The sequence below is a fragment of the Enhydra lutris genome, unplaced genomic scaffold, assembly GCF_002288905.1.
Source record: "Enhydra lutris kenyoni isolate GAN:26980312 unplaced genomic scaffold, ASM228890v2 scaffoldscaffold7, whole genome shotgun sequence".
In the NCBI taxonomy this organism is placed as follows: domain Eukaryota; kingdom Metazoa; phylum Chordata; class Mammalia; order Carnivora; family Mustelidae; genus Enhydra; species Enhydra lutris.
In genome coordinates this window covers 42,344,871-42,359,455 of record NW_019154091.1, presented here as the reverse complement: position 1 = coordinate 42,359,455, position 14,585 = coordinate 42,344,871, and the positions used below count along the sequence as shown (strand labels likewise).

General features: G+C 39.5%; 1 protein-coding gene across 1 annotated transcript in view; it reads left to right on the top strand.

Moving 5' to 3' along the window:
* Positions 1–5,463, top strand: part of LOC111141973 (solute carrier family 15 member 5) — an 86,058-nt gene extending 80,595 nt beyond the window's left edge. Inside the window, exons 8-9 of the mRNA XM_022494862.1 lie at positions 2,270–2,378; positions 5,316–5,463. Coding sequence (XP_022350570.1) covers positions 2,270–2,378; positions 5,316–5,463 — 257 coding nt within the window. The remainder of the gene's footprint in view (positions 1–2,269; positions 2,379–5,315) is intronic.
* The last annotated feature ends 9,122 nt before the right edge of the window (positions 5,464–14,585 follow it).

Sequence of the window (14,585 nt, the reverse complement as noted above, 5' to 3'; positions counted from 1 at the left end):
ACACACACACACACACACACACACACACACACACACACACACACACACAGGCTACATAGGCCCAGACACAGAGGGAAACATTGTATGAAACTACTCCTGTCAAAGGAAGGCATTATGTCAATATAGCAATAACACTATACATTTCTATTGTAATGGAACACAAATGAATAAAATGGAGAAGTAGAACTTACTGCATAGATTTCAGCTCAACACCACATTTCAGTTATAGGTCCAAGACACAAGCTAATTTTCACGGTTGGTCCAAAATAATAGTCATTGTTAAAGGACAGAAGAGAAACAGCTTTAAATGGGAAGTGGCACCAGGAATCACAGCTGTCATACTTATGTACTTGCTGACTATCAACCCTGAACAGAGCATTTAATTCAAATTTCATTCAAAAGTATGCACTGTCAAGGGAAAGGGCAAGAACCATTTTCCAGTTCAGGAAGCAACTCACAACCCATGTACCAAAGATAGCACTGGAGATCAAGTCTTTTGGCACATAGACTGATTGCTCTAGGCCCACACCCCTCTTCACAACCCACTGTAGGAGCTGCTCCTACAAAAAGCAAGAAAATGCCAAAACATTGGCATCTGACTGCTCAAAGATTAAATCCTGTATTCATAATGCCTAATTTTTTTGGTAAATATTGTGCCCATTCAGAACTGCAATTGACTATAAGTTCTCTCCATGAAGATAGATTTGGCCTTTTGAACAATCTTTTTTTTTTAATTTTTAAATTTTTTTTATAAACATATAATGTATTTTTATCCCCAGGGGTACAGGTCTGTGAATCACCAGGTTTACAAACCATAGCACATACCCTCCCCAATGTCCATAACCCCACCACCCTCTCCCAACCCTCCCAACCCCCAGCAACCCTCAGTTTGTTTTTTGAGATTAAGAGTCTCTTATGGTTTGTCTCCCTCCTGATCCCATCTTGTTTCATTTATTCCTTTCTTACCCCTAAAGCCCCCCATGTTGCCTCTCCACTTCCTCAAATCAGGGAGATCATATGATAATTGTCTTTCTCTGATTGACTTATTTCGCTCAGCATGATACCCTGTAGTTGAACAATCTATTTAACATTATGTGATATTATATACCGTATTTGTTAATACTAAGATCCCCTTGTTGTTTTAAAAGTACTGCATAAAAATAAGTGTTGCATATAAAATACATTATCTCATATTATGTATTAAAGAGTAATACAAACCCACTGAAGGAAAATTGAGAGTGTGTAGAAATAGAGATGATACATAAAAGTATGGATCTGGGGGCGCCTGGGTGGCTCAGTGGGTTAAAGCCTCTGCCTTCGGCTCAGGTCATGATCCCAGGGTCCTGGGATCGAGCACCGCATCGGGCTCTCTGCTCGGCAGGGAGCCTGCTTCCCTTCATCTCTCTGCCTTGCCTCTCTGCCTACCTGTGATCTCTGTCTGTCAAATAAATAAATAAATAAAATCTTTAAAAAAAAAAAAAGTATGGATCTGGATATGGAAAGGGAGAGAGAATTATAGCAAAGATCCAAAGCAAAAGTCAAAACTTAGCAGCAAAGTAAAAGCAATTACCTTGAATCCTAAATGGTTTCATATATACTCATCTAATGGTTTTGTATAGAGCAGTTTGACATCATAAGAAAATGGCGTTATCTTATTTAGAAGTATTAATTTGAAGGCATTACTTATCAGGTAAAAAAAAACCCTTCATGTCAACCAGAGATTGCAAGTAATTTGACCAACAGGGTCTGTGATGTTACAATGAGGTGAAACTGGATTTACCTAAGTTGCCAAAATAATGTAACATCTGGAATCTATATGTACTATGTCACTAACCTTACAATTAGAATCTGCAACAGACTGTCTGCCTGTGGCAAAAAGTTTTCATTCATTCAGTTTATATTTACTGACCGATTCTTATGTGTCAGGCACTGTTCTAGATACTAGATCAATAAGGATGAGTAAGATACACATGTTCTGTTCTGGTAAATTAGCATAATCAGGGTTACTTTTATAGCTCAGTTCTTCTGAACTTATATTGTGTTATGCAGATTCAGGTTTTGTGACCTTCAAAATATTTGGGGTGCTTTGCTTGTCATTTTACTGTTAATTAGAGAATTAAATGAATTTTAACAATGAGTTTCAGATGAGCTTTTTTGCTTTGTAGATATTACTGAAGCGAATAAATCTCTATGAATAGTGGAATGATAAAACATTCACAGAAACTTATAACTCTGCAGTTGAATAACAATTACATTTTGTTCCAAACAGGCAATTGGTTTCCAAACACATTAAACAAAGGCAATTTAGAAAGCTTCTTCTTCTTTTTGGCATCATTAACGTTGTTGAACGTCCTGGGATTCTGGAGTGTCTCACAAAGGTAAGTGTGTGGTAAGACGAGCAATTTCTGAGCCCATGAAATATTGATCTGGGAACCATCACCGAGCCAACAGGAATCCTGTATGCCATGACTGGACAAATTAGCATATTAGAGAAATTTAACAGATTATGCAGAGCAAGAAATTTCAATTTAGGCTTCACTTTCACCATTGATCCTTATAATAAAATAGTGTTTTACTCGATTCTAAAACATGTTCTGAAGGAAGATATTTTTTCTCCACTGTATAGTACCACTTCAGAATTAGAAATAACCATATTGATAATAAGAATGAATGAGTCATTATCATTAAAAGCAAATATCATTAAACAAATAGCTAGGAATCTAATGATGCTTAAGATTTGGATTCCATTCAGGCCTTTAAATCAGCAGTGACCATTTCAAGGTCAATAACAAACTGCAAAATCATTTAGTCAGTCACCTGAGACCATTCAGTGGCTTAATAGGTATCATCTACCATCCATCCACCGCCAGCCCACCTCTCTCTCATTGACATATTCTTGGATAGCTGTGTACTTTTGAGCAAATTATCTAACCTCTCTGAGTCTCTCTTTTTATACTTGTGAAATAAAATCAAGAATACCAGCATCTTGTGGGCTTTAAGGGTATGAATTTTGGTAAAGGGCCGAGCACCATGTCTACCACATTGTGGAAACGACAGAGATCTTTATTTTTCTCACTTTCCTCCATTCACTGATCTATTTAGTCATATTTTATCCAATCATTTTCACTTCTTCGTTGCCTATTCATTGAATAAAACTCTGTTGGAACGCTGGTCATGTGATGGGCACTGCAATAAACTAGAAGCACACCAAGTCAGTAAGTCTATAAATGTTTATATATGCTCTTGCTTTCATGGAGCTTATGGTCCAGTATAAGAGAGAGGCACTTAAATCTCATGCAAGGTGGAATTAATGACAAAAAGCAAAAGTCTGAATTTTTAAATTTCTTACTTTCCAAAGTATAGAAGTTATCGAATTAACCCCTCACCATGTATAGTTTCTCTCTATCTCGTTCTTGGATTGAAAACTAAAGCAGAATATCAGGGAGTCTTGCAGAAGAATCCAACAGGAATGTCCTCAGCTTTGTAGCAAAACAGAGTCATCAGTGAAAACGGAAGGTGAAGGCAACTCATCTTTGCCCTCCATCCGTTGCCTCCAAACATGGAAGTGGTGCCCATCTGCTAAGTCTCATAAACCTGCAGTTTCTCAACTTTTACTTTTTCTCCCACTGTAAGAATGGACCCTTGTCTTTTCATAAAGTAATTTAAAAGGCAATCTTTCAAGTTATCCCAGGTGAATCCAGTTCTACAACTTAGCTACAAACATGAGCAAGGTATTTAACTTTGCTAAGCCCATTTCTTCATTTGTAAAATGAAATAAGAAGAACAGTAATTATGCCATAAAGTTGTTGTGAGGATGAGAAAATGCTCAAAAATGTTAGCTACAGTAATAACAATAACAGTAATAACAAACAACACTCGTTCTTTGCCTTATGCCCCCTTTCTTCCTCCTTTTTAAATTCTTCTAGACTCATGAAGAGGTGTGGCCAAGATGACCAGGATTATGGGCTGAATTCATGGACGAAATAGCACTGGACCCAGAATCTATTAGCTCAGGGATTTACTCATTCATTCATTCATTCATTCAACCAATATACTAAGCATTGTTTCAGGCACTAGAAAATATAGAACTGACGAAAGCAGTTCAGTCCAGTCTACATGGAGCTAATACCTAGTGCTCAAGTTAAATTATTTAAGTGCGATTCTTTCTCTGTGATTATCGAACATGTGAGTTACTATAAAGAAATGAAAGATGGTGGAATGGGGTGCAGAGAAGGAGGCAAGAACAAAATTGTACAAAGCACCAAATATTGGAGGAACCAAAGAGGAGAAGGGACTAAGTGATATAGAAATAAATCTGATTCTTAGCATATCTTCTCTAGTTTCCTACGCTTTCTCCTCCTTTTTTTGTATACTTTTAAGGGAAGGGGGAAAAAAAGAGAGGATAAAACAAAGGAAGAAGGGAGGAAATTAGTTTTCCAAGTGTTGAGCACTTCTGTATCTTGGGCAGCATGCAAGACAAATAACATTTAATCTCCACCTACGTCCCTGTTACCTAAACCCTATTACTTTACTTTATAAATAAGAAAACCAAAGTGAGAATCTAGGTAAGTAAACTAAGTTCACACACCTAGGATTCAAAACCAAATGTGTTTGTTTATAAACACTTTCTTGTATAGCATGCTATTTCTAAGTGCCTTAGAGGAGCACTGATTCCAAACCTAGGTTCTGCAGACTACTATTCATATAAACCCCAGGGAAGTTATGTAACCTCTTAGAACTTTAGTTTCCCTATCTGTGAAATGGGAATAATTTCATCCTTCCAGGGTTATAATGAGAATTCATTAAGTTAGAGTGGAGATAGAGCCCTAGCCTGGTGCCTGGCCCTTAGAAGACACTCAGGAAAACCAGGTGTTCCTTGGGTCAGGAGTAAAGGGCACACATTCTAGAAAGTTATGCATGGATTTCTTCTTTGATAATGGTGTTTTCCATATAGCTTCAACACCGAATTTACAAATCCCCCATGCACCTGATGAGCCCTTCCTGAGTCCTGGCCTCCACAACGCTATCAAGTCGATAGGGTTTCAGACTTTCCAGTTTGTCTTCGTCACACTCGTTGCAGGTTGTAAATGAGCGCCATCTAGAGGTCTTTATGAGACACCTTAACAGGTCCTAAAACTCCTTTTGTCATTTTATAAAGACTGTTCCTGGTGAGCAGGGCTCTTAAATAATCATCACTGTTGTGCCAGTATCTATGGGCCCATAATAAAAGGTAGACAAGCACAGGAAGAAAGCAAATGATTTATCAAGTCATCTACATCTGGTCCTAAAAAAAGCTTTCTTTCTTTCTTTTTTAGGTATTGTAATCTAAATCATTTTAATGCCCAGAACATCAGTGGAAGTAATCTTGAAGAAACACTTCTCCTCCATGAAAAGTCTCTGAAATTTTATGGCAGTACGCGGGAATTTTCTTCAAGTATCCATCTTTGGGAGACAGTCCTATGAAACTATATTTGACTCCACCTGTCTTATGAGCAAAGTAGTCATTATTTTCTTCAGCTGAACATCTTATGCTTTTTAGTTTAAGAACTAATATGTATGGGAGGGACTTCATGAATAGTATCTGTGTACTTTATAAAGACTAATTATGACTCCTCTAGTAAACTGTTGTGCCTTTTGCATTAACACATTATACATTACAGTTAATTTCAAAGTCTGTGATTACTCCATGACAACAAAATGACAGTTTCATGTGCATTACAATATTTTACAATTTTTTGCAATAATGGTTCAGCCACTAAGAGCAATAGAAATGATATTTGTTAGTTTTAATGTGCTAATATAATCAAAATAATTGTATGTTAACATTGTTTCTTTCTATACATTTAATGAGCACTTATTACACGCCAAGCCTTGTATCATATACTATCTATGTCTGACTAAATAATAAATCTATATGTCATTATACTGTATTTGATCTTGATGTCACACTATCAAGATATGAAGTAAGGATATTTTCTCTGAGTTGAAAAGCAATGTTAACTAAAATAGAGGTCCTTAACAAAGAACAGTCACATACTGAATAAGTTATAAAATAAAGGTAAATGATAGAATGATTGAAGGAAAAAGGAAAACTGGAGAAGGTGAAATGAGTGTTGAGAAGGTAAGTGATAAATCAAATAGAGAAGATTAAAGCAATTCCCTAGTCTAGGGATGTCTGGGTGGCTCAGTGGTTAAGCAGCTGCCTTCAGCTCAGGTCATGATCCCAGAGTCCTAGAATTGAGCCCCACGTCAGGCTCTCTCGGTGGGGAGTCTGCTTCTCCCTCTGCTCGCTGCTCTGCCTTCTTGTGTGTGCACACACACACACTCTTTCTGCGTCAAATAAATAGATAAGAAATCTTAAAAAAAAAAAAATTCTCTAACCCAATTCCCATCTTTTGGTCTTCAGTGCTACCAATTCAGACCCATTCACAAAATCGTCTTCCAAAAGAGGTTCTTCCTATATAAACAAAGAAATGTGGAAACTCACAAAAAAAAATAATGAATGGGGGCACCTGGGTGGCTCAGTTGGTTAAGTGTCCAACTCTTGGTCTCGACTCAGGTCACGGTCTTGAGGTCATGAGATTGAGCCCCGCATCTGGCTCCAAAGTAAGTGTGGAGTCTGCTTAAGATTCTCTCTTCTTGGGGCACCTTGGGTGCCATCGTGGGTGGCTTAGTGGGTTAAACCTCTGCCTTCAGCTCAGGTCATGATCCCAGGGTTCTGGGATCGAGCCCCGCATTGGACTCTCCGCTCAGCGGGGAGCCTGCTTCCTCCTCTCTCTCTGCCTGCCTCTCTGCCAACTTGCGATCTCTGTCTGTCAAATTAAAAAAAAAAAAAAAAAAAAAAGATTCTCTCTTCTTCTCCCTTGGTCCCTCCCCAACTCCCTTCTCTCTTTAAAAAACCAAAATAAAATACATAGTAATAATTAATATAAAATAAAACTCGTGCCCCAGTCCTTTGTAGCAGTGCTTGTCAAAGTTTGGTTGAGAGTCACCTGCTTTAGGCAAATTTTCTGGCCCCTCCCAAAGACTGCTTTCACCCAACTCTTTTCCCAGGAACCAGTGGTTTTAACAAACACACCCAAATCATTCTTGTGTTCCCTTAAGTAGAAGCTCCACTGCTTTGTAGGACAGTTCATAGTCGATAGGATAGGTGGGTTTATCAGCTGATTGCAAATGGTTCTGCAGTTACGCACCTCCCTTGTGTATACCGAAAATATTTTAGATCTGTAGGATAAAAGATTTATTCAGCTTGATTAGATATGATATGCATTTTTAATTGCAAAAGAGCAGCTGTAAAGCACCAGGTGTTTCTCTTACTCAAACAATTTTTTTGTTTGCTTGTTTGTTTGGCGGACAAATAAAGAGACTAGCTCGTGCACACATGAATTCTTGCCCTGTAACTGTCCCAAATCTTTCTTAATTTTTGTGTTTGTTCTATGGCAAAATAGTGAGGCCAGCCCCTGGATATGTCATAGAGGCTTTCTCTGCTGCAAAAAAAAAGGTTAAATGCCACGTTTGCAATTTGGGTTTAATGAACATCCAAAATATCAAGAAACCTTTAAACACTTCACCTTAGTACAAGCAAGGAGCTCTGGCAGTCTCTCTCACCACTAGAATAAGGGTCTGTTTTATTTTGTTGCGTGTGCGGTTTTTTGTTTTTTGTTTTTTTTTTAATTTGCCTTCACCTCCCTAATTTCTACATCATAATAGAAAAAAGTGCTCATTATGCTTTCACTCGTCCTTAGAGATAAAAAGAGATCTACAGAATTGTAAAGTTGACCCAAAGCAAACACCAAAAGAGCTTAGAATTCTCACATCGGGGTTGACACTTGTGATTAGCTAAATTGCAGTAACTACACATGCCTCCATTCGGAACAGGACGCGTTCACACTGCAGTTTCTTCTCTAGAGCCTAGCAACATTATCATTGAGCACCTGGAATAGTTTAGGCATTAAGTGTAATTGGTTTTGCTTTACATAAATCTGTAGTTTTGTAAATAAGCGAAGCATTTCAGCTTCTATATAACACCAATTAACTTAAAGGGATGTGTTGTTTGCAGAAGCCTGCTGAGTCTGTACTGTATTTCTCGGGTAATATGCTCCATGGCGGGCAAAGTTCTGTGTCCCTGCAGTGTTCCATTGACTCCCAGTCACTTGGTGCCAAGGGTCTGTACCCAGACACTCATTTGCTCCATTTTTCAGTTGTGAAAGATCGGGAAAATGAAGTCTTCCCTAAGAAGCACTTTCTGTGCTCTATTTTTGTCCATGATCGAGACCTGAAAGACAAGGTATTTGAAAATGTTTTCCGTGACCCGCAGAGCACGGATCTGACCCCATCTGACTCTGTCCACAACTGACAGTGACATCTCTTTCCTCTTCCTTTTTTTCAAGTAACACTTCAATCCAAGGCAGCCAAATGTCACTGCATTGAGCCAGTATACAAAATTAAGAAAACCATAATCTTAGTACATGAATTTGCTAGTGAAGATGTTTCCATCAGAATGACTTTTTTTTTAATAGTACTAAAAAATATGCTCTTGCAAGCAGTAAATTTCCCCAAGCTCCTTGTATATTTTCCCCTTGTTATCTCTTTACTCAACTTAATCCCTTATCTCTCCTATCCCCTCAGGTAATCTTGGTTTATAGCATTCATTCCACCCTGGCCAACCTCTAATTCTCTTGGTTTCTGAAATTGTTTTCTCAACCATCAGAGAAACAGTATCACGCAAAAACAGCTCATGATTCCAAAAAGTTTCCTATTAATACGGTGTGATTCACAAACGGAAGAGAGAGAGCATCACCCCTTCTGAGCACCGTCAGGATTCCTTGTCTTGCGGAAACAGAGCATCCAGCGTGCGTTCCCTGAACCAGTCCGGCAGTGGGCGGGTACCATCTCCACAGCAAGAGAAGCCCGAGTACAATTACCAGTTACAGGCTTACAAGAAAAGCCCTCAAAGAGAATCACCAGCCAAGTGATGACAGCATGCAGGTGCTGCTGAAAGGCAGGTCTGCCTGTAGAGAACAGGGAAGCTAAAGGAACCACGAATAGTAACGGCTCACATCTCTGTCCCCCTTTACAGTTTACAGGTTTCTGTCACACATATCATCACATTTGATCAGCACCACCCCTCTGGGCGGTAGGCACATTTTGGCATGCCCGTTTGGTAAATGAGGTATTGCTACTCTGAGACGTCAAGTGATTTATCAAGATTCACAGAGAGAGTAGATGTCACAGACAGAACTTGACCTTGGTCTTTCTGTCTCTAAAGTGCCAGAAACTTCTACAAACAGCACTCACAGTGTCCCCAACACTGGCTCATCCCCAACCACTCAGGCGATTCTCTCTCTACGTCATCCAAAAGGAAATAAGAAGGAGGGGGAATATTGTGGCAGGCTTAGAGACCCCGACAAAATGGTTAACAAAAAAAACAAGGATCTTTCTAACATCTCTTCTCTCTCACTCAGCTTTTGTGGAGCTGTGCACTGTCCTCATGTGGACCTTAGGTTGTAAGAAGCACCCCACTGAGAAGAGCCACCCAGAGTGACTGAGGTGGGGGTGGGGCATCTTGGGCTCAAAACATCTTTCCCTTCTCCTTTCAGCAAGATGCTCCCGAGTGCTACAGTCAATTCCAAACTGCCTCGGAAAACAACAATTTGAGAAAAACAAATTTACCCTCTATGATATTAATAATTGTGAAGACTCCTATAGTACTTGCTCAGTGTAAGACACTGTTTTAAGAGAACAGTCTGGTATGTTAGCTCCTTTAATCATCACAATAACCCTATGAGCTAAGTACAATGGTTAATCTATTTTACAGATAAAAAATATGAAGCCCAGAGAAAGGTAATGACTTTCCAAAGATTACACAGGCACTATGGGCAGAGCAAAAGTTTAGGCCTGGGGAGTCTGGCTACAACATCCAGGGTCTAGCCCTTTCTATATACTGCCTCTCAGTAAGCTGTTCTCTACAGCAGATTGTTATATAATTTCGGGGGGTTCCAGGGAAGCCAATACCTTGGCCCAACGAATTCTAATCTTTTTCTGTCCCAACCTATAAGAATATGACTTCTTCCATAAATAATGACTAGACTGACTCTCAACAAGCAATTCTTAACACCCCTCAGTTGTGCCTCGCATCCTTCCCTTCTGTGAATAATTACTGTCTCCTGCTTAAAGCCAAAGGCATGACTCTAAGGGCAGAATTTCAGGCTCTGTGGCAGTGAATGGGTACAACTAGCCAATAACTATTGTATGGCTACTTTCCCAATGGTCCTTAAATCACAATGTAAGCCATCTGTTCCTCACATAAAGCATTCATTGCTAGATCAAGATGGGAGTCTGAGGTCAACTAGGCTCTCCACTTCCTTAGCATCTCTGCAGACATTTCCTGGGATTCCTCCAGGCCTGTTATCCAGTACATGTGTAATTGTCAAAGGTTATCAAGGATAGTGATGGTAAAACTCAATTCTCTGTCTTTCTCTGCCTATCCCTCTCTCTTTTTCTCTCTCTCATTCTCTCTTTCTCTGTCTCTTTCTGCCGCCTCTCCCCACCCCCGGCTGAGTGTCCCATTAAGATTGTCTACAGTAGAATGGATGCTATTTGACAGCCAAGATCACTTCCCCAGGTGATACCCTGTCACCAGTCCACTCAGAGACCTTACTAACTATTAAATAATAATAGCGCCCAAACCCTAATCTATCATCCATCTTAGACAGGCTTGAATCATTTTATTGGCTGGGAATCGGTTGTTTCTTTAGCCTGCGAAACCACAAGTGATCAAATCTTTTATAAATACAGTAACGAGTCTATGACAAGCATCTATTTCCATGGTAGCAGCAAGTAAGGAGCACATTTACTGACATTTATGCAAAGAGCAAGGCGGTCGTCCTACCAGAGATAAAAGATGGAGAAAAAAACGAAATCGAGGAGAGAGAGAAATTTGGCAAAAATCAGAAGGAAGTCACCATCACATCGAAGATACTACCAAGAAAGTGCACACGTCATTATCATGGGCAGTTTTCATTCCCCCAAGGCAATCTCTTGAAGCAGAGCGAGAGAACGGAAAGGGTATGTGAAATTTTAAAATAAGAGAAAGAGCTCTCTTTCGGAAATGCCAGAGAGAAAGCATGGGCTTCAAAAGCGAGAGCAGTGAGAGGCCATCTGGAAACTCATTTCCCATTTCGGCATAATGGCTTGTGCATAGTAGGTGCCTTGGTTCATCTGAATTGATTATCACCCCTGTGAGAATGCCAGAATGCTTTGCATCTTTTTCCCAAGCCTCTCTTACATGAGTTAAAGCTCTCTGACCAGTTTCCACGGTGTCTCCAGAAATGCAGACTTTTGTTTCCTGTGCAGCTTGTGCAGCTCTGTCTTATTTCACTGCAGCCAACCGTGCCTGAAAGACAGGAGCAAACAAGATGGACAAGTGTGGCAGTGAATGAACCATTTTACTGCAATTAGAAGTTCACGGAGAATAAATTATCCTCTAGTTCAAGCTGTCCAGCAGTAATCCTCATTAATAATAACACTTCAACAACAGTCTGCTTCCCACCACGGCAGTGAGTGCTACAAACTTCAGCATTACTCTTGAAGCAGGAGTCACATCCCAGACGGCTAGCCCAGATCGCCATATGCAGCACACAAGAGAAGGCTTAAATTACAAAGAAGCTTGAATGCATAACTGTCCATGAAGTTCACTGGCTAGATGAGCAGGTGGAAAAAATCCAAGGGCTTCTCTCCTTCCAGCTTTCTCTTCTAATTCATGCTAAATTGTAAATGATTTTTCACATTAATGAGTAAATCTATCTAAAAGGATGCTTTCCTCTTTTGTGGCTGCATTGAAGACATCTTAGTACAGTATCCTTTTTTCCTACACACGGCCATAGGCTATAAGGAATACATGGTTCATGAAGGCAGAGATTTTTGTGCAGATATATTTTGTGGAGATATATTAACTCCACATATATATGTACATTCATATATATGATTGATATACATATATACACATCATCTCTCTATATATTGTATCTTGATCTCTATATATCTGTATATAGAGAGAGAATATATAGAGAGACTACACACACACACACACACACACACACACACACACACACACATATGTCTGTGTGTATATATGTATACACACAGAGAGGGAGAGAGAGATTGAGATCCAGCCCTCAGTGGATGCTAGCTATTGGCTAAGAGCCTCTCTTCCTCTCCATGTGTCCTTCTTCATGTTATCTCTCTACATGGGCTACTTTGGGCTTCTTTGGAGCCTGGTGATTGATATCCTAGAGCAAGTATCCCCCACCCCCAACAGATACACAAACAAAAAGAAAGCCAAGTGTAAACCCTATTGCCTTTTAGGACCCCGGGGTCTACACAGCATCACCTACACTGGTTCGGTTTGTTGAGGATGTCAGCAAGTGATGTCTAGATTTAACAAGAGAAGTACTAGGCTCCATCCCTTGATGACAAGTAGCAAGATCCTAGAAATTCATTCTGGGACCAGAAGTGTCACTGTGGACATTTTAAGTTTAAAGATGAACAGATATGTGTTAGACACACAAAGGGCAGTGGTAGGAGCATTTCAGGTAACATTAGAAAGTGGCACAAGCAAATTACCAAAGTGTGAAACAGCGCAGCCTATTCTGAAAACTACAAGTCATTTGGACTTTTGGCTGGAATAGTTGTTTGACTGGAGTGCAAGACTCAAGGGCAGAATCAGATGACAGATTTGTGATTCAAAAAGAGTACTCAGAACCACTCTGGAAAACAATATGGAGGTTCTTGAAAAAATTGAAAATAGAGCTACCCTACGACCCAGCAATTGCATTACTGGGTATTTACCCTGAAGATACAAATGTAGTGATCCAAAGGGGCATGTGCACCGAATGTTTATAGCAGCAATGTCCGCAATAGCCAAACTGTGGAAAGAACCTAGATGTCCATCAACAGATGAATGGATAAAGAAGAGGTGGTACATATATACAATGGAATACTATGCAGCCATCTAAAGAAACAAAATCTTGCCATTTGCAACGATGTGGATGGAACTAGAGGGTAATATGCTTAGCAAAATAAGTCAATCAGAGAAAGACAATTATCATATGATCTCCCTGATATGAAGAATTTGAGAGGTAACATGGGGGGTTTGTGGGGTAGGGAAGGAAAAAGTGAAACAAGATGGGATCAGGAGGGAGACAAACCATAAGAGACTCTTAATCTCACAAAACAGAGGGTTGCTGGGGGAAGGAGAGTAGGGAGACGATTATTGGGTTATGGACATTGGGGAGGGTAGGTGCTGTGGTGAGTTCTGTGAAGTGTGTAAACCTGGCTATTCATAGACCTGTACCCCTGAGGCTAATAATGCATCATATGTTAATAAAAAATTAAAAACAAAAACAAAAACAGTGCTCAGTCAGAAATACAGAAGAAAATTGGTGGGAACTAGACAAGAGAGCCCAAATTGGTGACTACCTGTAAGTGAATATTGGTAAAGTAATGAGGTCTGAGGTTATAGTGGCAGTACTGGGCATGGGGAAGAGAGCAAGAACAGAAGAAATTCAAAGGCAGTATATTGGGAAGAACCCATTTATTGGATTTCTACTGTACATTTAATTATCTCATTGTATTTTTGGCAAAAACTCTATGAACTTGGAATTATTATTGTTCATTTTTGTTACACAAGAAAACTGAGACACAAGGAAGTAAAGTTACATGCCCATTTTCCTACAACCAGAACTGGGAGTTCTAGAGTCTAAGACTGAAGACCACACACTTAATTACCACATTTAATACTGACTGGACGTAGTGAAGACAAGAGAAAAGGAGTCCAGGATCATCAACAGGTTTCTGACAAGCAACTAAGTGACTATTAATGCCCCTTAATAAAATAGGGAAATAAAGAAATACAGGAGGATGGAAGAATAGGAAAGAAACATGTTTGTACATAAAGAATTTTAGGAGTCCTATAGAAAATTGAGTGGAGATTTCAGACACCTTGCTGATGATCTACACAAGGCACAATGGATTTTGTTCATGTTAGAAATGAATCAAAGTCATCAATCATTTATACTTTAAAAAGACCTTATGAAGTACCTGGATAATTTTTTATTTCATAAATTAGGAAATCCAGGCTCAAAGAGGTGATCCAACTTACTCATAGAAAAACACCTGGTCAAAGAACATATAATCCAATCAAGAAATGGGCAGAAGACAAGAACAGACATTTCTGCAAAGAAGACATCCAGATGGCCAACAGACACATGAAAAAGTGCTCCATATCACTCGGCATCAGGGAAATACAAATCAAAACCACAGTGAGATATCACCTCACACGAGTCAGAATGGCTAAAAATTAACAAGTCAGGAAATGACAGATGCTGGCGAGGATGCGGAGAAAGGGGAACCCTCCTACACTGTTGGTGGGAATGCAAGCTGGTGCAACCACTCTGGAAAACAGCATGGAGGTTCCTCAAAATTTTGAAAATAGAACTACCCTATGACCCAGCAATTGCACTACTGGGTATTTATCCTAAAGATACAAACGTAGTGATCCGAAGGGGCATGTGCACCCGAATGTT